Source organism: Branchiostoma floridae, chromosome 6 (genome assembly GCF_000003815.2).
Source record: "Branchiostoma floridae strain S238N-H82 chromosome 6, Bfl_VNyyK, whole genome shotgun sequence".
Taxonomy (NCBI): Eukaryota; Metazoa; Chordata; class Leptocardii; order Amphioxiformes; family Branchiostomatidae; genus Branchiostoma; species Branchiostoma floridae.
The window spans coordinates 11,304,500-11,326,261 of record NC_049984.1 but is presented as its reverse complement, the minus strand read 5'-3'; the positions used below and the strand labels follow the sequence as shown (position 1 = coordinate 11,326,261).

Below are 21,762 nucleotides of genomic sequence, written 5' to 3'. Positions count from 1 at the left end.
GCCCTGGTATGGAAATGTAACCTTAGCCTTACAGGGGTCTTACATGTAAGTTGCTCAATGATGACACCTTGCAGTTACTTCAGGTCCTGCAGCTCTTGAGCCCTAAATTAATCAACTTTCCTTCATGAAAAGTTACTGCAACCGTTGTGGACAAGTCCACAAATTATAAAAGTATGTATATGCCACAAATTATATGCTATGAAAATATTGTTACAGTCAATACATCATTAGAGAGGACCATTCTACTTTCTTTCTCTGTATCGTCTTAGAATTTGCAGCCAGTTTCATGAAGAGGAATGTTTGACATAGTATAATGAAATACAATTAGATACATGTAATTCCGTATCTAATTCCTTTGTCAATCAAAATCTTCCATCTCTAGGAATTACACTTGTAAAAAATAGTATATTGCCTTAGTATCTGCTTGGATATCTCTGATTTACCACGGAATGCGTTATTCAGCAACAATTTATCTATTCATTTATTCAAGTTCACCCAGTGTCTCTCTAAATGTCATAGAAACTCTCACCAACACAACCACACCACACTGTCATCTGTGGTCATCTTGTAGCTTCCTTCCCCGACTTTGAGAAGTCTTAGTGCTACTCGTTCTATGACAAACTGAAAGAACAAAAATTGTGCCGCAAGTTCTGCCTTCCTAGCATTGCATCAGTCTCTTCATTACGAGAAGTACCCACTTGTGTGTTCATGAGAAGGTATATTGAAATCTGTCATTCCACCTTGGTTATGTTAACATAACACTAACAATGAATCTACTTCATTTATTGCAAAAAAAAAATAATAACCCTGTGTTTTTCTCATCTATTTTTTCTTTACTGAATAACAATTCTGGCAATTATTGCCAGCAGTTGATCAAGAATTCAAAGTAACATTTCACAACCATGCACCTCCTAAATAAAATTTAGGCATCCATTACTCATATGTATGGGTACTGAAATATCACAAACAGGAACTCTTCGATTGAAAAGTACAGTTAATAAAAACAACTACAATGACTTTAATATCTATAATGTGTAGTAGTCAAGTTTGATGTAGAAAATTTGTTGATTCAGACAAAAAAAATACCCTCATGCAATTAGGCTCTCCAGGAAAATAGCAGGGATGGTACACGGGTTGCAGTTATTTTGAACAGATTTCGACTGAGTGTACATTTGTGTTGATTACTTTAGGGAAAGGAAGTTACAGTCTGAAATAAATGGATAGGATGTTACACATACTGTATACAGAACCTGATCTTGCACAGCTTTGAATGTTCCGACACTTCAAAAATTTTACACTGAAGTAGCCTTTTGGCACCAGATTTGTGTTGGTAACTAGGATATTGGCAGCAGGGAGTTTTGTATCTAAAATATGTATTCCACACCAATTGCAAACTGAAAGGTTTGACACACATAATGGCCAGACCACAACGTGAACAGGTATGATTGCCAACCAGGTAGCATCACACCTCCCCTTCTCCTGAGATACCAAGTCTCTGTTGCAGCATCTTTGTCGTCTTCTTAAACTCTCTCTCCATCTCCTCCATACGCACCAGCTCTTTAGCAAATGCCTCAGCTTGCTCACTTTTCTTCACCACTGGTCGCTTTGTAGTGTTGGATTTCTTGTTCTCCTTCAGTTCGTTCTTGGTGAGAACTGGGTTGGACTCTCGTTTCTGAGTCAGGAAGACCTGGGCTGAGGAGGGTCTGGCTTTGTCTGGCACCTCACTCTTGTTCTTGCTTTGCTGTTTAACTAAAAAGAAAGAGAAGCTCACTGGTCCATGAAAATATCAAAGCTAGCAAATATATTTCTTAAGCTAAATTAGTGGGTGTGCAGTGATGAAACTATTCTGTAATTCCAGGGCTTATACAACACATATAGCAAATTTTGGTGCATTTTACTTGTACTTTGAAAAACTAATACAATAATACATTAAAACAAAAGAAAAAGAACTAAAGTCATTCTTAGTGTACAGCGAGAAACCACAGCAAATGTAGGTGAAGTGTCATCAATGTGCATTTACACATATTCTTCAGGGACCCAATTACACAGGCAACATGACTGAGATCTGTATCCTCCAGTGACCTGAAAGCAATGCCCAGTTCCACTTGGCTAGAGCTGTATTTACAATACACCACTTCTCATACCTCCAGACTTGGGTCTGGCCCTCATGGCATCTTTTTCTTTCAGCTCCTTGGCACTGACTGGGCGCTTCCGCTGGTCCAGTATTTCACTAGCACTGTACAAGTCTGGTTGCTGCATGGCAGGAGGAAACACTAAATGTCAGCTTTGATAAGTATAGTTACAGCTAGATCAGGGCTCTAGCCAGTTTGAATTTTTCTACTGTCATTGCAACTTCCATTGGCAGAAATACATAAAAAGTCTTAAAAAACATCTAACATCATTGCGTATAAGTTTTTGTCATTGTTAAATTCCTATGCCCGTGTTTGGGTGTGGTTCATTCAAATTGGAATATTTTATTCAAATTGTAAAGTAATACATATGATAATATTTTTTTACACACACATTTCTGAATCTTAATGTAGCATAAAATACATACCTTTGGGTATCTCTCTGAGAAGCTCTGATAGTATTTCTCTGAATCTTCTCCAACACTTCCTGCCCTTTCCTAATGAGTACAAAATGTGGAGAAGAAAAGCATACAGTGATTAATTCTTCCTCAGTTTAGTCTAGTGTGACTTACTTCACAGATTACAATTCATTGCAATTTCACACGACTTTCAAAAGAAAGACAAAGCTGTCCTTATATGTTACTTCTACATATGTGTGGTTTTACATGTATTTGACCAAGTGGCTAGTGCGTACATAAGATCAAAGGTCACAGGTTTTGTTTCTGGCTTTTACGGCTGTGTCCTTTACAAAGACAATCGACACAACTTTGCTCACACCACCCAGGTGTAAAATGGGTATCTGACTTAATTGCTTAAATGCTAAATTAACAATCCACTGCCCCTTTAAAAATACTATGGGACTACCTTTACAATTTTACATACCCTCATTCTATTGACCTCCTTCAGCTTGTTTTTCTTGGCACTGTAGGTGGGCTCGATGAACAGGTCGACCAGGGAGTGAATGCTGTCGTCCTGTAGCGTTGGTCGTTTCCCTGATGCCGGTCTGTACAGGTGACCATGTGATGGGGAGCGACCATGGGGGAGGGGCGGTTTGGTGGCCTCTGGGCTCTGTAGGTGTAGGGAAGGAAGATATCACATCATTTGTGTCAACACATCGAAGTCCCCGATTATTAGAGTTGTCCTCTGCTTAAAAATGTTTCATTCACTCAATCAAACCCACATAATCAATAGATATTTGGACACATTTCTTGTATGTTACCTATTGTTATTCTCCAAGCAGAGGATGACTCTAATAATCGGGGACTTCGATGTGTTGACACAAATGATGTGATATCTTCCTTCCTTAAGCATACAGAGTCACGAGGACAAAAATGTGGAATTTTGAATCAATGTATGGTGATTCTTGAAAACAACTCATAAAGATGTTGTGGTCTAGCTACTTTTTTATATGCCATGTTTGGCCAGATTAACTGTTGTTATATATTCTCTTCTCTGAAAGGAACTGGAAGTTAAACAGGACCATACTAACAGGAGGGGGTGCTGTGGCTGTGTTCAGTTTGTCTGTTGGTGTTCCAAGTCTGCCCACATCTCCCAGTGTTGGTCTCTTCTTGGCTGATGATATTCTCACTTTGCTTGGACTATAAGAAGAGAAATATCACATTCTGTGACATCATTTCAACATACATTCTGCATGTGAGAACTATTCCACATGTGGCTGTCTCCAGCTTTGAAGATTTTTTTCCCCACTTGTTGTTGTTTTGAAGCAGATGTTTTGATTTTCCTTGTTAAAGCTCACGAAAACACTTATGATGAAATTTTTCTGTCTTAACAAGCAAATTTCCGTCCTGGGATAGATGGACAGCTAATGAAGCCCTGATCATGTTTTAAGTTCACATTATTCTTTTCTGTCTACAGCTTTTCATGTATCTATAAGGAGCTAAACACTTGTAGATAGTAATAATTGCCAAGTTCAGTTTATGAAGTTTGAGGCTCACTTTAATCTTTTTAACTCAATTCATAGGCAGTTACCATAGAAAAGAGAAGGTATGTGTGAGGCTTCCAGCTGATACCTAGAGGGTTTTGAATTATGGTCATGAACGCTAAGTAGTACTGAGGGAAACATCATGAAGTGAGCCATCAAAAGAACAACAGCCTTCCTAGCAGAGGACCTTAAGCTTCCAGGTGTGAAGGCTAATGTTACCTTCTCAGCCATAGATGTATACAACAAGCAACACTCTTCTTTCACCTGATGAGACTATTGAATGCTGCCTACTAGCAATGTAAGAAGACTCTATGTTCATCTTTTTAGCCTTCTCCATGCTCAAGTTGCTATTTTACATCAAATTTGTATTGGTTGCAGGGCTAGGCAGCAGGGAAAACGTTAAAATGAACCTTGTGTTGCTTTGGAGCTACAGGAAAACATGAGAAAACATTATACAGTATAATGGCTCTATCAATCATGATAATAGCTGCAAAAATGCCTTCTTGGCATTGAAAATCTCTCTGTCTCCCTGTGAGCTGAACAATAGACAGCATGAGGGCACGGCAAGGTCAAGGTTTTGTTGTGCTTTGAAACCCAATCAACAAGACAAGCAGGAAGTGGCAGTTGATATAAACAGGAGGGATGTTGTCTGGACCAGAGAAAGTGCCACTTTACAAGGTGTCAACAGGGAACATGATCTTTCCTGCAGGAAAAGGCTCAGACACAATAGTGGACTGAACTTTCTTATTCAAGAATCAGCTATTATCAGATGTGACAAAGTGTTGATGGAATTAATGGGCTACATAATATAAGTTTGCTATAACTATAATGTGAACCTTTGTCTTAACATCAAGCTTGGCAACAAACACACGTGGACACCAGTTCAAGTATCAAATTCAGAAAGCTACAGGCCCGAGGGCACACTTCTTTCCCACATGAGCTACCCCTGCTTGGAATAAACTCTCACAGAGCACAGTCAATAGCAGGACAGTGAATGAGTTCAAGATAAGACTGGGGCAGGAGTGGGGAAGGCATCCAGACCTACACGAGTACCGCTTCACATACTGATGCTACTACCGCCACAACTAGGACAGCCTTATTACCCATGAAAGGGTATCGACTGGCTGCGGTTCAAGGTAAAGATTCAAGGTACAGATTAACTGTACAGTGTGTATGAAGTTTCACAGTAACTTGCTCTGGTTGGCTAGGCTACATTGTCTCCAGGAAAATAAAAACTAGCCGCCCCTCTATGAATCTTTAAACTTTAAAGATGATACTGCAAATCTTGAAAAGTTTGCAGTCACTGTAGTTTTTATTTTTGCAGTTTTTTTTTTCTGTGACACCACAAACATACTTACTACTGTACTGCAGAATTGTTTCAAGCACATATTGCGAAAAAAAACCCCACATTTCTCCTGTTCTTTTTCACTTGTCCAGCAAATTTAAAAAATAAGTGAATGTACAGTAGACTGACTTGTCCTGCAGTTGTTCGTTCATGAACATCTCCCTCCTGTGCAGATACTGGTGCTGCTGTTGTCTCAGCTCTTCCTCCAGCATGCAGTACTCTCTGTTCAGCACACGGATTGTCAGCAACGCCCAGTTGTTCACCGCTCTGGACTGTGGGGTGAAGGAACATGGGTGATACTGTCAGGGTATCTCATAGAATTACCTATTTTCTCAGTTAAACAATGCACTTTTATAAATTTTTGCAAGACATTGCCAAAGTCAGGAAGCATACTTCATTTGCCCACACAAAAAGAAGAGTACCTTAAACCAGCCAGGAACAGTGGAGCTTGGGCATGTATAGTTTGGAACAGCACCAAAAGATCAATCAAATAAATATTTACTTATCAAGAAGATAATATAGTATGATGCACAATAATGAAAGAACATTTTTTTAATAGAAGAAAGTGTATTCTTGATTATAATCAAGTTAAAGTGCACAATATTATAATTTGTACTTCAAGCTGGGTCAATAAATCATTATTGCATTACTAGAATCTAGTCTATAATGACACTTACTTTTGGCATGCTTACCCCTCAGGTACTCATAAAAGTACTTCCCAATTTGATTCTTAATTTGCATAATTCAATTGTTCTTGCTCTAACCCCTGATAAAAGTCAAGATGTGTATGTACATGTAATAATGTATGTAAACTGTACATTTATGAAGCTATGATAACAGTGTTGAGGGTCTGAAACAAGTTTGCAGATGCATGTAGATAGGTAGGAAAATGTAGTGATGGAGTTTCTAAGGCAATTTTCCCCACAGGCTAGATATTAAAACACGGCCAGCTTAAAAAATTGGGTGCACCAAAAAGTTTTTGGGTGCACCACTTAAATTTAAGTAATAACCTAATAATGAAACTGAGTTACAAGCTATCAAACTCTTAAACAAGTACCATGACAGACATTTTTGTTATCTTTCTAACACTTAGATGTCAAGAATATGATGTATACTAGTATACTTTGATATCTTTACATACATAAATGTAAGAAAATGTTTGGTGCACCCTGTAACATAAAGACCATAGAAATGCTGCAATCTACAATGTGTCTGTACGTGTAACATGGTATCTCTCCCAGCCACACCTACAGAACTAGTACCATATCACATAGAGGTGTTGGCACACTTATACCTAATCCTTGGTTTAAGTCAGAATACTAAGTTAATTAGATTATTCCCCGACTGGGAACAGGTTCCCCAAAGTACACATTTACAACACAAATTGGTACCATATTGTGCAACCAACAAATCAATACTTCTTTAGTGCCTGGAATGGACTGAATTCATTTACAATCGCAGTTGTCATTACTGGGATAGTTATTTGCTCTGGCTGTATATAATGTGGTATGCAAGGCTTGTAAGACAATTCAAATTTTATGTTAAAATTGCTCCAACCATTTCAATTATAACTGTTTACAGTTAAGTAATACAGAATTAAAATCTGTTACATGTATGTTTGGCTGTTACATAATTCATAATGGGACGGGATAGACTAGGTATACATGTAGACAAATTGAAGTGCCAAGCATACTAGTACTATATAGTAACTAGTTTTTAGTTCCACATAACCACAGATGTCTAACACAATACTTGGTGATAATCAGAGCATTTGTACTTGACAAATTTTATGACATCATTCTGGACTTGGGGAATTCCCTGCTTCTTTGCTTACGTTCTACATTCATTCAAACAATGACAATCCTACAGTACAAAGGTGTAATCAGCTATACAAACATTTGATTAGGAGAGCAGCAGGAGCTATTGACTTATTTTTAAGGTGTGGCTCTATGTGTACATATAGCATTGTGGCTGATTATGTCATATACTCAAGGGGACCTCCTTTTGGAAGTGATATATGCCCGCTCCAATCATTACATTTATTCCAGGCATTGACCCCTGAATTACTTTGTCAATTTGGGGAGATGTTCCTGCATAGCAACAGAAGTGATAGACTGAACTTCCACAAACCACTAGGGTAACATTGTACGAGTGCAGGGACTGCCATTGTCTGTAGATGGGGCCGTAATGAAATATATCACACACAGAGGAGAACATGTTAGCCTTGTCCTAATTACATGAGCATTGTTGATATATTTGTGGCCTTCAGAATAAATGGGCAAACAGCTAAATAAGTCAATGAATTCCATGAGGAATGCTATATATTCTGATAGCTGTCAGGAGAGTAAGGGCAGAACAACAAATGCAATCAACAGTAATGCCCTAGTCCCGTTTGTACATTAAGAGTAATGAGTTGCCAAAACTACAATGTAGCCTAGGTGCCATTCTGGTGAGTTATTGTCTGCCTTGGTTGGTTGGTTGGATGTCACTATCGAAGAGTACGTTAACTAACTTGGGTGCTATCCATTAAAATTACAGTTCCAACACTGCAACTGTTTCAAAAATTGAAACATAGTACTTCAAAGTCTCCTGATGTCACTTGGATAAGTCAGTCCTGTGTTTGAGGAGAGCCACACCTTGAACACCTACCACACCAAGGCTATACCTGTGTGAGGGGATCAAATCAATCTGTCTGGATATTCATTTTCCAGTGTTCAGTACAAACCTGATGCATTATGCCTTGTGGCAGTTTACCTGGTATGGAATGCAAGCAAACAAACATTGAAACAAACAAATACCTTCGGTAGAGCTGTGAGTCTGAAGCTCTTCTCTTCCTGGTCCCCAGACATTCTTGTCCCTAAGTTCCCCTTTGCTGTTGTATCCGGATGAAAGGAAGGTGGGGCTACACCTGTGAAGAAGAACAGAAGCTCATGGTTGCACTGGTACCGTCTCCATTGTTTTATGGCCTGGCATTAGAGATTCACTGATAGAATACAGCCAACTGCAGTTGTCCAATTGTGGTGACGATGTACAGGAAACTAGAAGCTCATGATATAGATCATATATCAGGAGATGTAATTTTACTCGAAAGAGGAACAAACAGCCTTTAGACTGACCATGATTGGAAAAGTCTGTAGACCAATCCCATACCCCAGCCCACCTCCGTCAAAACATAGAAATATATCCAAAATAAATAAACATCAAAATGCAAACAATCGATAGATATGCAGCCACTCTCTCCTTGGTTGAACTGATAACTGCAATGTTATCATTGGCTGAATTGCTAATTGTGATGGACAGACCAGACCAGACCAGTTTACTAACAAGTGAACTTTTGTAAAAGTAAAAGTAGAAGAGCCAGAAGGGCATGACCTACCTACAATATTTGCTACATGCACCGCAGCAGTTTCATCCCCTGACCACGCCCTGCAATAGATTGGAGACAATGATGATATCCATGCATTAATACTCTAGCTTTTGGGATGATTAGGACAAGTTTTAATTTTAGACTTTAACTGTTATCAAGTCAGATACATGTATTTGGTTTTCCAAATATCTGATAGCAACAATCCTTCAAGTCTAATGTTTGAAATACACATTTTATTGTTTAAAATACACATTTCATTGTTTAAAACACACATTTCATTGTTTAGAATACACATTTCATTGTTTAGAATACACATTTCATTGTTTAAAATACACATTTCATTGTGTAAAAACACATTTAAAAGCAAATGTAAATGCTTCAATACACACTTCTGGACTAAAATCCATCCCAGGCATTAAGCCATATCTGCAGGTTACATGTGTTTTTGGAATTTCTTTAATTCAGGCTCCAAGACTTATATATAGTTAAGCTAAGGAATTTGGTGACAAGGTAACATTGGCTTTGTGTCTCTTGAAGTTAAGTTGGACATGTTTTGAAGGTATAATTCAGGATTTCCTTCAATAATATCATTTTGTGATGATAAATAAACCACAAAGATTGAGCTAGTACTAATATTATACTACAGAAAGTCTAGTGCTCTAAAAACTGGAACCCCCATTTCTGAAGAAAAGAGTTGGGTGGCAAAATCTGTAAACAAGATGGAAGCTGTGAAGTGTTCTTATCAAGGATATGGCCTCCATTACACAACAGATTAGTCTGAAAGCTTGTTATATACACTTGGTTATTTACACTTTTGCGACTCTAAACCGCAGGAACTGTTGCTTCCGCTCATAGCCGACATTGACAGAAACCATAACTTTCCAAACAACAGTAACAAAACCCCACTCCTACTAGTGCTAATACTTAGCAAGCTGCCCCAGTACTCCAGTTACCAGTCCTTTGTCTCGTTTGTCGGACTGATTTTGTTCCAGACTGATCTCAACAATCAAGGTCACACAATATAGACTCCTGCCGAGTGGTCTATCAGCATGACAAAAACTTGGCATTGTCCACATAAATCCCTGTGTAAATGTAAATTGTATAGCACACTTTAAGCCAGACAAATGACCTGCTAAATTCCAAGGATTAGGGACTTCCTTCAGCATAAACAGGATACTGGTAGATATCAAGCCAACGACTTACAATGTACCTTTGTTTTGTGTAATATACCTTTAAGTTTGACAGTAACTGGGGATAAACTAGGTATTACTATTAGTATCTAAACTGACACTTTAAGTTTTATAAGTGCACAAGTATCTAATTTAGTAGATCTCGCAAGTTTCTACTCATGCACATTTACTCCATTGACCAGACTTCTCTAACTGAGCCAGGCTGAGGTTCGTTAAATATTGAATAGATACTACAAAAGTGAAGGTAAAAGTAAAGATTTCCGCGTAATCAAGGATATAAAAGGCTCATGGTGTTATATACAAAATTACAATGAGGTTAGACCAAGTCTTTGCTGTAAATAGTACGTAGTCTTTGAGTTATTATATCAATTCAACTTGAATTCAATAAAACTAATTGTACTTCTCAGTTACTAAGTTGAGAATGAAGTTTTCTTAACTATTTCTCAACTATTATTGGATACCAGGTCCTTACAATAGAGGTGGAACATAAATAAAACTATGGACACAAACTGATGTACAATACATATTCAAAAGCAGTTCAAGACGAACAAATCACAGGAATTTTATCATCTTTTCAGACTTGGCATTAACTCCTACGATAATAGGAAACCACAGCTGCAAAGAAGAAGGAAAGTTGCCAAAACAAAACCAACACCTAGATAACCACCAAGGCCGAGTTCTTGACGATTGCCATCTGATGATTGTGCAAGCTCAGCAAGTTGAGAACCAACTTTGTACCAACAAGGAGGTTCCCTCTTTCAACCTCCTTGGTACCAACTAGGAACTGTGGGTCCTTGAACAAAGCAGGTGGGGCGTTTCTGGTGTTCCCAACAAAAGTATATTGACATTGGCATAAAATATTATTTTTTTGAAAAGGCCAAATCAGTTTGGATGAATTGATAGATGATATACTAGCCTCTCTGGTTGTTTCACTAGTATAACCCAAGATCTGTTCAAGTAGGTCTAAAATCTTCACCTCCTTGCTGGACCGAAGTACTACTAGTAGGGCAGAGTACTGAGTAGAGTTATGAGATAAAGTTCCAAAAGAATATTTAAAGCTAATTTTGTTATGATATCTCCAAAAGGATGTAATGCACAACCACAAATAATATTTCACGGAACTTTATGTTCATACCTCTTCACAAGACCGATGAGGGTGTGTAGCCTATCTGTAGCTTTCTGCGTCTCGGCTCGACTTTCAACCAGTTCTCTCCTCAGCTGCGACGCCGTTTCTCGGAGCAACCGCACTTCCGAACCAGCGCTCGCTGCACGCCTGTGCCCTGACCCTGCCTGCATGCCGTTACATTGTCCTCCAAAAACCGTCAGCTTTTTGGCACGTTTATGAGGATGAAGTCTCACCAACAAAACAGTGATAGAAGGACAGCCAAAAAGTCAAACCAAAAATTCCGCCGCCATTTTCCTGTATAAGAAGTCTCGTACAGTCTCATAACCAATCATCTCGCGAGAACTCTTAATTATTCAAGTTGGACTATACCACGTTGTTACTAGGTCAATGACGACACTTAGAAGCAATATAAAATTCGTATGTAAACAAATAAATTGTACAAAAATACACTTGAATAAAGATAAAACTAAATATTAGTTCTCACATTTATTGTTTTTGTTTGTATAAAGCTTATATAATTGGTTTGATTTGAATTATTATCATACTTTAAAAACTGAAACCTCCTATTACTAAGTGCTGTGACCCGTGAGCCCATCCCAGAAGCTTGAAAATGGCGTATGCACACCAGGGGTACGGCCAGCCGCAGGTAGATCAGAATTTCCTCTGGCAAATCTTCGGCAGGTGGGTTTAAGTCGTGATATTACTGTGTGACGGTTCTGTAAGCTTGTAAGAATGTCTGTGTCTAGTTTTACAACTAGTTACCCCAGCTTTTGTTGATATTCTGGCATTGGTCTAAACCCCATGAGCTGTGTCCCCACCTGCAAGTGAGATCGTCTGCAGTGATGCGATGCTGCGTATGTCTCCTCGATGGCGAGGGCGCAGATTCTTTCCTTCTTTTCGGCGACTTTCCCCACAAAGCCGTAGGTCAACAGTCAATCAGTTGTGGCGGTTACGCTAGAATGGTTTCCCTGCTATCGAAATCCGGTGAAATTGGTCGAGTTTGTGGATTTTCTCGTAAGGGAGAAGCAGTAGAAGTGGATGGTCAAAAGTGGGTGTGGCCCTCCCTAGAATCATCTGCATCCTGGCAAATCACACCTGTAGAGATGGGCACGGGCCATCGATGCCGTACGCGCCGCCCCTCCAAAGTTTTCTTTTAATGGCAGTTTATAGCGGCTGGAAGGGAAGATGAACAAAACCATGAATGGATGTGTGTGCCAGAGGTTGCAAGGTAAGATAGGAAACCTGTCTTCAAGCATGCTGATGTTCTTTGCTGTGTTTTGTTTCCATGCCTTCTCGATCAATGTCACACAGGGGAAGATTTAGCCAAGAAGAAGCATATTTTGTCAGTGTAGCGACCATTTTTTGGTAGTTCTTTTGTCGCAGATATGGTGAGGCGCGCCTTTCCGATAAAACGTGATCAGCAATTCAGTATGCAACGTTGGCCTGCTAGGGTTGCCCCTTGTAAGAAGCCAACGGATATGCCAATGTGTGTCAAAAACTGGGTGTGGTCCTTGTCAGCTGCACTTGTGCCTTCATGGTGAAGGGAAAATTTCGAAAGTGCCCGAGGAAGATTCAGACAAGGTGCCCGCTGTATTCAGTTCTACCCGCACTGCTTTCCTTTTTGTCTGCTCCGAGGTATAAGAGGCCTACCGAGATCAAAGCTGAAGATAAGACCTAGGCATATCATGATGGAGACAAGAGCTCGCAGGAGAATTGTAGTAACCGTCATGCCTTACGCTCAGATTTGGTCTTGCATATATAACAACAGATAAGTTAATTTTATATTTTGAGTAAGCAGCGTTGTGTTCTACCTGTCAGTCGAGAAATTCTGCGCAAGGTGCAGAGAGGCAAGATGCTTACATTATGTGTAACCACAGCTGCCAATATGGGTGTGGTCCAAAATTTTCTAATACAGATGATCCCAACATAGGGATTGTCCTGGAAATGTCAGTTATAGTGTGGAAATTTTGCTTTTACAAAGATTAAATGGTGCAAGTAGCATTTAATTATGTCTTTCCTGCCATAGAGGTGGTTGGAGGGCACCTATACTGCTGCTTAGGGTGTGGCACCCATCCATAATTTTCCTACTCTCTTTTACGATCGTTGAATGTATCCATCAAAAAGAAAGAATATTGTCCAGCACCAGAAAAAAAATGTGAACAGCCTTTAATCTGTATTGTCTTTTAGTAGTAGTACTTTATCGGTTTGAATGGTGGAAGATGGAAAAATGCCATTCGCCTCGATTCCAATATGTTGCCTCTTATGCATGCTGGCTACGCAGTTACACTAAGTTCATATTGTAACCAGTGCTGAAAACTACGAGTCCATCAGAGAACATGAGAGCTAATACAGAACTGCTTGTATCACCAGAAAGGTTTTTTAGTCTATTCCTTTATCAGCAATTTATCTCGATAGGTTATACTAATAGAATACTTTGCATATATTGTTGCCTGGTGCTCTTTTGCCATTTACAACAGCCATAATGTTCAGTCCATTCATAAAAAAATCTTTCTTTATCCCTGAGCACTACAAGCTGTGTGGCTGTTCATTTTTTGTTCCTTTGTCGTTCTTTTTCTTACATTGGTCAAAATTTACGTCCGCTGTAATTCAGATTTTGATGGTTGCAACGAAGAGTCAAGATGGCCAACAAAACTGGGTGTGGTCCTAATATCATCCTCAGAAGTCGGAGTGAGGACAAATTTGCCAATGAGAAAAAAAGCTCATACTCAAGGAATAGGCCATCATCAGATGAAAGGAAGAAGAAAAAGACAACTAAGATATGAACGGGATGATAGGATTTATCTGAACAAAGATATCGTTTTTCGAAATCGAAGGCGGTCCATCCGTTGAATGACGTCTTTTCTAGACAAGCACATTCAAGATGGAGGGGCGACAGGATATGTGACGTGTAGTTGGGCGAAAGGATAAAACACGGCAAAATATTCCAGAAAATTCCTTTTTGATATTTGTAGGTTTAACCTTTTCCCACTTCTTTTTTTAATACTTGGAGCCACGTATCTCTGGTTAAAGGAATTGATTTTTCTTCCTTTTTGTTAACTGGATTATCTGTTCTCTTTTCAGAGTGGACGCGGACAGGAGTGGTGCCATTTCTGCTAAAGAGCTACAGACAGCCTTGTCCAATGGTAGGTCTCTTCCTGTTGATTAATACAGATAGATGAACTTTAAGGAAATTTGTCCCTTGCTTTGCCAGTTGTATGCCCTTTTTATGTTGGTTATAAGGTGATTTTTTGTTCCTTTAATATTGGAATAAAATACCATAAGATAACAGAATTCCTAGCGAAGTCTTGATTTAGCGTATATTAAAAAGCGATTGATTCTTTTGTAGATAGATTTTAAGGTAAGGAATTTACTGCCAAGGCTTAAAAGTAATAGAGGTCTAAGTTAAATCTATTGGTTTCTTAGGAAAGACTGCATCAAGTTACGGCCATTTCCAAGAATTGAATGATGAATGCCGGGTTATGTAAAACTACTCCCACCTACCAAGTGGTGGGCGAATTGACCCGGGAGAAGAAGGAGAAAATGATGGAATTTTAGACGAGTCTTTGGGGAGGGTATGGCACTGAGGTGTCACTGATCTCGGGTGGTGTATTGAGCCCGTAATTGCAGATCATGTTTCTGATGGATGGAGTACCGATTACCATAATAAAATGGGGTCACTTAATCTAACCATAGGTACACTGACAGATGACTAGGCAGTAATCGTAAAAAGATGAAACATCACCATATCCTTTGTGATCAGAAATTTCAAGATAAAGACGAGCTACAAAAAGGTTCACGGTAAAATTACGTTAGTAGTTTGACACTGACAGAAGGATATTTGTACGTAATTGTTCGTATCAACGGTGTGATTAGTCCCCAAGGTATTGTTGCATGGAATCCAATTTTTCATCGATCAATTCTTTTTTCAGGAACATGGACTCCCTTCAACCCAGAAACTGTCAGGCTTATGATAGGTAAGGGCAGCTGAATATTTCCTCAATGTTGCCTACTAGTGTGGCTGGCACCTACAACACCGCCCCTGCCAGTTGCCATGTTCAAAACTTGTCTGTTATGATTCAGACAAGGTATGTCACCACCTAGACTTACTGCTCTTTGGTGGTGGCGGGCCACACCTAAAGTTTTCTACCTAACTGCTGAAGTAATAAATTTATTCATCAGCTGACCAACTTTTTCTCCCTAACTCAGAAAACCTGATTGAATTGGTAATGAGGGGATTTCCCTAACTATGCGCTCAGAATGACAAGGCTTTCCAGGAAAAAGCTTGACTTCCCACTCAATCTAGTTCTCCCTAACTGTGCCACTACAGTTCATATTTCCCTAATGATTGGGGCGGTGGTGCCCTTTTCATAGCTGTAAGAACCCTGTGACTTTCTTATTGATCTGTTACTATGTAATAGCAGAATAGGGAAGTGTGTATTGATGGGTATATTAATGCCTCCTTCATCATTGTGTGTTGTATACAGTATTCTTAACAATCAAGTGTTTTGAAAATTTGGTTCTGAATAAGAAACATAATTATGGAGTGGAATTAATTTTATGCTGCAAATTGTCATTAAAATTGATCTGATGAACTAGTTGGCTGTAAAGATGATAGTATTACGTGATTCTTTTTTTTTTTTCATCTTAGTATATTTCAAACATGTCATTATTGTAGAGTCTAGACATAACGTTTATTTTTGGTTAGAAACTTTGAAAAATCTTTCATCCCGATACACAAAATTTTTGTTCACAAATGCCAATTCGGTCAGCATACTAAGTACATGCTATACGTTGGCAGCTTTTACTACATTTGCTTGTAATCCTTTCATTTGTTAACACTTCTAGAGAAAGAATTGTTCAACAAAACTTTAACATTAACTTTAACACATTGAATGAACATGGCTATAGAGGCCTGCGTTTTTTGTAACAGTATTAAGTTCGATTTCAAAATTTCATTGATTGATGATTGATTGACACAGTTTTTGAAAGAAGGAGTCATCCTTGAAATTATATCATTAGATTAATTCTAAGATTGTTCTATCTACATGTAAAATGGGACAAGTACATATGGATTTGATTTCCTCGTTGGAATAAAGTGAAATGTTGGTGCTTTACGTTCTCCATTGAAACAAGGAGCTAGGAAGCAAAAGACAAACAATATGTTCGCTGTAGTTTACCATGAAGACATCATTGCAAAAACTGCAAACATAAACCACTGCAAAAATTTCCCCTTATGGTATATTGAAACTACTGGAAAACAATTTTTCCCAGCATGGCTTTAAGATAAGAAGTTGAACTGTGTTTTATTTTGAACCCCTTGTCAGGGATGTTCGACAGGGACAACTCTGGCACCATCAACTTCCAGGAGTTCCAGTCCCTGTGGAAGTACATCACGGACTGGCAGAACACATTCCGCAGTTACGACAGGGACAACTCGGGAACTATCGACAAGAACGAGCTGAAGAGTGCTCTGACAAGTTTTGGTGATTGACAACTTTTGTGCTCTTTTTATTGACCAGCTTTTAGCAGCTATTGCATTTGGATGTTTTTCTGAATGATAATGAATGTTTGGTTGTTGCTAATGTCAGTGTTTGTGCAAAAAAACAACAACAACAAACCCCAAATATTTCTGAAGAGATTGATTGCCATATGTGTTTGATTGCTGTGCTGTTATGAATATCGTTTTTTCCGTAATCTTGATGCATGCAGATCTGTCAGCTGTCATAATTGCTCTGTTGAAGTTGGTTTTGATTTGAAATTAATATCTAATGCATGTTTCTCTAGTCTTAGCGCTGTTTCAGAAAAGTTAAACATGGAAATTGTCTCAGCAACTATCGCACTTTTTTTTTTCCTTTCTGCCACTGCCAACTTTTTAGTGTCGTCATCAATTTTTTTCACTTCTCTGAAACAGCACTAAGATGTTTTGAATGTTGTTGTTTGCCTATCAAAGGGTTCAATCTGTCGGACCGTTTCTACGAGATCTTGCTCAGGAAGTATGATCGGATGGGTCGAGCCAGCTTATCGTTTGATGACTTCATCCAGTGTTGTGTTGTAGTTCAGGTACATAAACATAGCATGTGTCGTCAAGGGGATGGTTTCAGGAGTATCAAGTTTTCACTTGATGAAGTTATACATGTTTTCTTATAATATCTTCATGCAAATCAAACCTCAAGAATAAAACTTTGGCATCAGATGACAATTAATCATATTGTACAAAAATTTCATGTGGCAAAGAATTTTGTGGAAGTTGGATAGATCCTGTGGCCATCCCTTAACAACATTCTGTTGCACCTGTGTGAGTTAGTGCTTTTGTGTATTTGTAGGTTTTAGACTGTCCGACCGATTCTATGACATCCTGGTTAGGAAGTTTGACCGTCAGGGCAGAGGGCATGTTCATTTTGACGACTTCATTCAGTGTTGTGTGACGATACAGGTATGATGCACTCTGACTCAGCCAATGAGAAACTTTTGATTAAAAATTTGATGTAGGTAGCTGATGCAATATTGTACATGTGCCATACTAGCCATGCTTTGTCTGTTATGAAAAGTAGCTACATTTATGTTAGATAAGATGCTGAATTTTTTCATAATTTGTCAAATGATGGTGGTGGGTTTTTGCGATGACCTCATACAGTGAAATCATGACACTGAAAATATTTTTTTGATACCACTGACAGTACTACTGAATTATTTCGACCGCAGATTTGAAACATCACTAAAACCACATTTTCCCCCCAACTGCAAAAGTGAATGCATCTATAGTTTACTTTAACATTTTTTATTGAAATACCTTCCTGTGCTACCCTGTGTCCTAACTGACTAACACAGTACAGTAAGTTGTTGTCTCAACGTCTCTGTGTTGTAATGCATTTACTAGTTTGAGACCACTGGAGTTTAACCTATGAAAAACATGCCTAAAATCTTACTGCATGCTTAAGGTCATGGGGTATGGTGGCAAAGCAGCTACAACTTTTGACAGCTGTGTGCCCAACAATGAGCCTTTCATTCTTAAGGTTGAACTGTAGTAAGATCTGCTAGAGGAAAGTGCAATATTGCATTTCAACACATTTCTTTGACTTCTACATTTAGAACTTAAAAGCTTATGCTCTGATCTCAAATGCTTTTGAAGCATGTAAAAACTAAAATGGAAGGCTCATTCACCCACCTCCAAACAACTTGTGTAAATGTATAGGACTAAATAGGAAAAATAAGCAGTAGATGTGATCTCACAATGCCAATCACTGGGTAAATGGGTATGGTCATTCCTTATATGATAATAAAGATGCAGCCTACATGGGATGTGCTCTGTTGAGGGTTGGACTGTCCGCTTTTCCTCCCAGCCTAGGGTGATGTTGGCGGCAAGTGTGTGGTTGTGTCTGTCTCCATTTGCTGTTGACATCAGCCCCAGGCTTGCAGGACTCACTCTTCATGCTACTCTGTCTTCTCTCACTAACATACATGTCATTTTCAATGGGTAACCTGCAGAAGATGGCTGACTTTTCTCTGCTCTATGGATCTAACTTGAACTGGGCTTTACAGATCTAATACTAACTGTTTTAAAACATGTCAGAATGCTGTAGTACAGTCTGTTGTGTTTTAACAAGATGCAGCTTTTCTTTTCTTGTTTCTATCATTTTCATGCTATTGGTACTTGTTCATAATGGGAAAAAATGATTTAACTCCACTTGTTAGAAATAAGTAAAAATGATCACTGGATGCCACCTCAATTTTGATAAATGGTTAATTGATACATACCAAAGATCTCAATGATTGAGACACTAATCTTGGCAAAAACAGAAATTGCATGTTGCAAGTTGACAAAGTTAGTTTTATCTTTAAATTTTATTGCCAAGTTCATGCATTGCTGCTGTATATAAAGATTTTTGGTGGGATTAGAAGAGGCATAACTACAGATAACTACAATATTCAATATTCTACTATATACAAATGTACACCTTAGGACTAGATTATGTACAGATAGTACGGTAAATATGTTGGTGCAGTGTGCCAAAGACCATGGTGAAAATTGTGTTTTTGATTATTTGATGTACATTTTATACATATCTAAGCACAATGATGACCAAACATGCAGCTCTGAAATAAATGAAAGTAAAACTCTTCTCCTTCCTAATCTCTCCCCTCCAGACCCTGACTGGATCCTTCCAGCAGTTTGACACCAACAGGAACGGCTGGATCGACATCTCCTATGAGCAGTTCCTCACTCTTGTCTTCAGCCTGAAGTCATAGACAGCAACTTACAGTTACTGTCCAAAACCTTTGCAAGATTTTTGTCTTGCATTTGTGGACATTTAAGCTCGCTACCTAGTCTAGAGTAGCATTTTGGGACTTTCCTAGTATTATCTAAAAAATATTGGCCAAATAGTACAGTTGTTGTACATGATGTAACTGTACAAAATGTTGCATCACTCCACTTTGAAGCCTCTCTACAAATCCCTTGGATCATTCCTAAAATGATGTATGAAAACAGTTTGCCACACTACAGCAATGCACTCAAGTTTTAATAGGTGAATAACAGGTGAAAAGAACATGCCAGGTGCATGTAGCATTGCCCCCCTCAAACCTTTGCCACAAGGTTTACATGTAAATTTGCCCTCCGTATATAACATTTGTACATGTATATACTTGTTTCCTTTCTGAAAGTCTGTGTACAGTATTGATGTGTAAGGCGTATGAATGGCAGACGATGATGGTACATGTATGTGGACTTTGAAAGATAGACTATTTTGCTACAAAAGAAGCCCTATATTGTGCCTATTTGCAATGTAAGTTGTCGTCTCCCAGAAGAGCATTCCATTGATGTACATGTATGATATCATGGAAATAAGACTGATTCTGACAGGTGGCAACAATACTGTATGAACTGTAAATGTTTCGCAGCCTGTGAAGTGGAATAAAAAGTGGCAACAAGAAAAAATAAACAAAAACAAAAATTACAACACGGAGCAAACCATAAATCAGCAAAGAAAGAAATACACCCGGAGAGAAACCAAAGGGAAGCGGCTAGGCCTAGGCCAAAGAGGATGGACTGTAAAGGACATACTAGTTGTAAAGGTGCATGTGATAGTGGACCATGATACTGCATACAATATTTAATTTGTGCTTAGGATGTGTGCTCGCCTGTCTTACACTTGCTGTGTAGACTGATGTAGACCACAACTCAAATTTGCATGTAGAAAAAGAAAATTCTTGTTCGTGTAAATCTTGTGGCAAAGTCTTTGATCCTAGACTCCAACCCCCACTCACCTGAACAGTTAAAAGATGCTTAAATCTGTTAAAGTGTAAAAAGCTCAAGGAAGGTGTCTTCCAACATGTTTCACTCTTAGACTAGCTCTGTGATCAGCAGATGATAACAGCTTTCTGAACTGTACATGATGTATTTTTGGTGTGTAAACTTTAAGAACTTTTGGAGACCGAAGATATATTTACATGTAGAAACTGTAGTAGTGTACTGTACACGTAGTTTGTAAGCAGAAAATATTGAGTGCCATCTAGTATTAGTGTGAGGTATTTTGGAATTTTCACTGGCTTTATATCCCTCTTGATTGTAACTACAAAAGAGCAACTTTTACCACTCAAAGATGACTGAAGTCATGCTGCTCAGAGTTGACATTAGATGATCTTTTTAACTGATATCTGTCATTTTTGGGTCACGAAAGTACATGGCCTTGAAATATGATAGATTGTGTAACGACTAGCAATGTCATGCCAGCAGCATACGATACGCACATGTACTGTCAGTGAGGTCTTTACAATGTTACAATGACTTACACATGTGCCTGTGCAATTGTGACCAGTATCTATAAGTGTCAATATGTAGCTGTCAATCACAAACCTGGCACAAGCTCAGCCAAAATCTTATTTTGTTCACAAGTATTTGCTGAAATATTATGCTGTTGGTATTGTGGGCCTGCACATGTGGTCAGTGGAAAACGTATGGTGCCATTGTACCAATATTTCTTGGGAAAAAGTTCATATACTGTATTTAAGGTAAACCAGACATCATGAATGTATGAAAACTGGCTTTGATCAATCCTGGCCTTCAAATTATTCTTATTAGGATGAACAGCTCATGAAAAATTGGATATTCCAATCGGAGAGTTGTTGCTATGATATTCCTGTTAATGAGATTGCTGGCATTCATGGAAAGTCAAGTGGAGGTGCTACTGTGCAGCAACTGTCACATTAGAGGTAGTGTTAGGAATTGTCTTTGCACCAGGCTGAAGAATAACATGCCTGGTTTCTGATATATTCTGGTCAGTTTTTGTACAAATGATATGGTCATGGAATAAAGTGTGGTGAACAGCAGAAGTTGTTTTATTTAAAATCCAGCTATAGACTTAACTATTGGCAAGGAGGTTAAAAACGATAGGCTAGCGGACATGAAATCAAGAGGTCACAGGTTTGATTCCTGAAGAGGCACTTAACACTACTTTCCTCACTTGACCTAAGTGTAAAAATGGGTACATGACTTTGGTTGGGAGGTAAAAGGTGACAGGCTCCACCTTCCACTACTGTGCCCCAGACACACTGGATCTGGATCAACAACCCACTACCTCAAAAAATCTATGGCCCAAGGATTGATGCAAATATTTCCTGTAAGTTTAACAATCATAGAGTGGAATTCGTTACTAACCAGTACAGT

The 21,762-nt window shown here is 38.7% G+C and overlaps 2 protein-coding genes across 5 annotated transcripts; one reads left to right on the top strand and one right to left on the bottom strand.

The window, feature by feature from the left end:
• Positions 1 to 48: 48 nt before the first annotated feature.
• On the bottom strand, positions 49 to 11,436 carry LOC118418682. Of its 2 annotated transcripts, XM_035824675.1 has the most exons (9): positions 11,109 to 11,434; positions 8,793 to 8,842; positions 8,215 to 8,324; positions 5,546 to 5,688; positions 3,619 to 3,727; positions 3,012 to 3,197; positions 2,558 to 2,626; positions 2,145 to 2,253; positions 49 to 1,749 (listed from the first exon to the last, which is right to left on the bottom strand). In XM_035824675.1, exons 1-9 carry the CDS (start codon positions 11,267 to 11,269, stop codon positions 1,463 to 1,465), a joined length of 1,224 nt encoding a protein of 407 aa, XP_035680568.1. In that variant the 5' UTR covers positions 11,270 to 11,434; the 3' UTR covers positions 49 to 1,462. The 2 variants fall into 2 exon arrangements, with proteins under 2 accessions (XP_035680568.1, XP_035680569.1); XM_035824676.1 differs by lacking the exon at positions 3,619 to 3,727 and having other exon boundaries at positions 3,012 to 3,132; positions 11,109 to 11,436.
• A 208-nt stretch (positions 11,437 to 11,644) lies between these two features.
• Positions 11,645 to 21,425, top strand: LOC118417383 (programmed cell death protein 6-like). 3 transcript variants are annotated; one of them, XM_035822937.1, is made up of 6 exons: positions 11,645 to 11,780; positions 14,181 to 14,242; positions 15,029 to 15,073; positions 16,424 to 16,582; positions 17,423 to 17,532; positions 19,245 to 21,425. In XM_035822937.1, exons 1-6 carry the CDS (start codon positions 11,710 to 11,712, stop codon positions 19,344 to 19,346), a joined length of 549 nt encoding a protein of 182 aa, XP_035678830.1. In that variant the 5' UTR covers positions 11,645 to 11,709; the 3' UTR covers positions 19,347 to 21,425. The 3 variants fall into 3 exon arrangements, with proteins under 3 accessions (XP_035678830.1, XP_035678829.1, XP_035678831.1); XM_035822936.1 differs by lacking the exon at positions 17,423 to 17,532 and adding an exon at positions 17,050 to 17,159; XM_035822938.1 differs by lacking the exons at positions 11,645 to 11,780; positions 17,423 to 17,532 and adding exons at positions 11,937 to 12,327; positions 17,050 to 17,159.
• The last annotated feature ends 337 nt before the right edge of the window (positions 21,426 to 21,762 follow it).

Coding starts and splice junctions, on each gene's coding strand:
- LOC118418682 (XM_035824675.1), bottom strand. CDS start 11,269: ATGCAGGCAGGGTCAGGGCACAGGCGTGCAGCGAGCGCTGGTTCGGAA. Junction 3,198..3,618: donor CAGCCACAGCACCCCCTCCT/GTTAGTATGGTC, acceptor CTACACCTACAG/AGCCCAGAGGCCACCAAACC. Junction 1,750..2,144: donor GGCCAGACCCAAGTCTGGAG/GTATGAGAAGTG, acceptor CTTTCTTTTTAG/TTAAACAGCAAAGCAAGAAC.
- LOC118417383 (XM_035822937.1), top strand. CDS start 11,710: ATGGCGTATGCACACCAGGGGTACGGCCAGCCGCAGGTAGATCAGAAT. Junction 14,243..15,028: donor ACAGACAGCCTTGTCCAATG/GTAGGTCTCTTC, acceptor TTCTTTTTTCAG/GAACATGGACTCCCTTCAAC. Junction 16,583..17,422: donor GAGTGCTCTGACAAGTTTTG/GTGATTGACAAC, acceptor GTGTATTTGTAG/GTTTTAGACTGTCCGACCGA.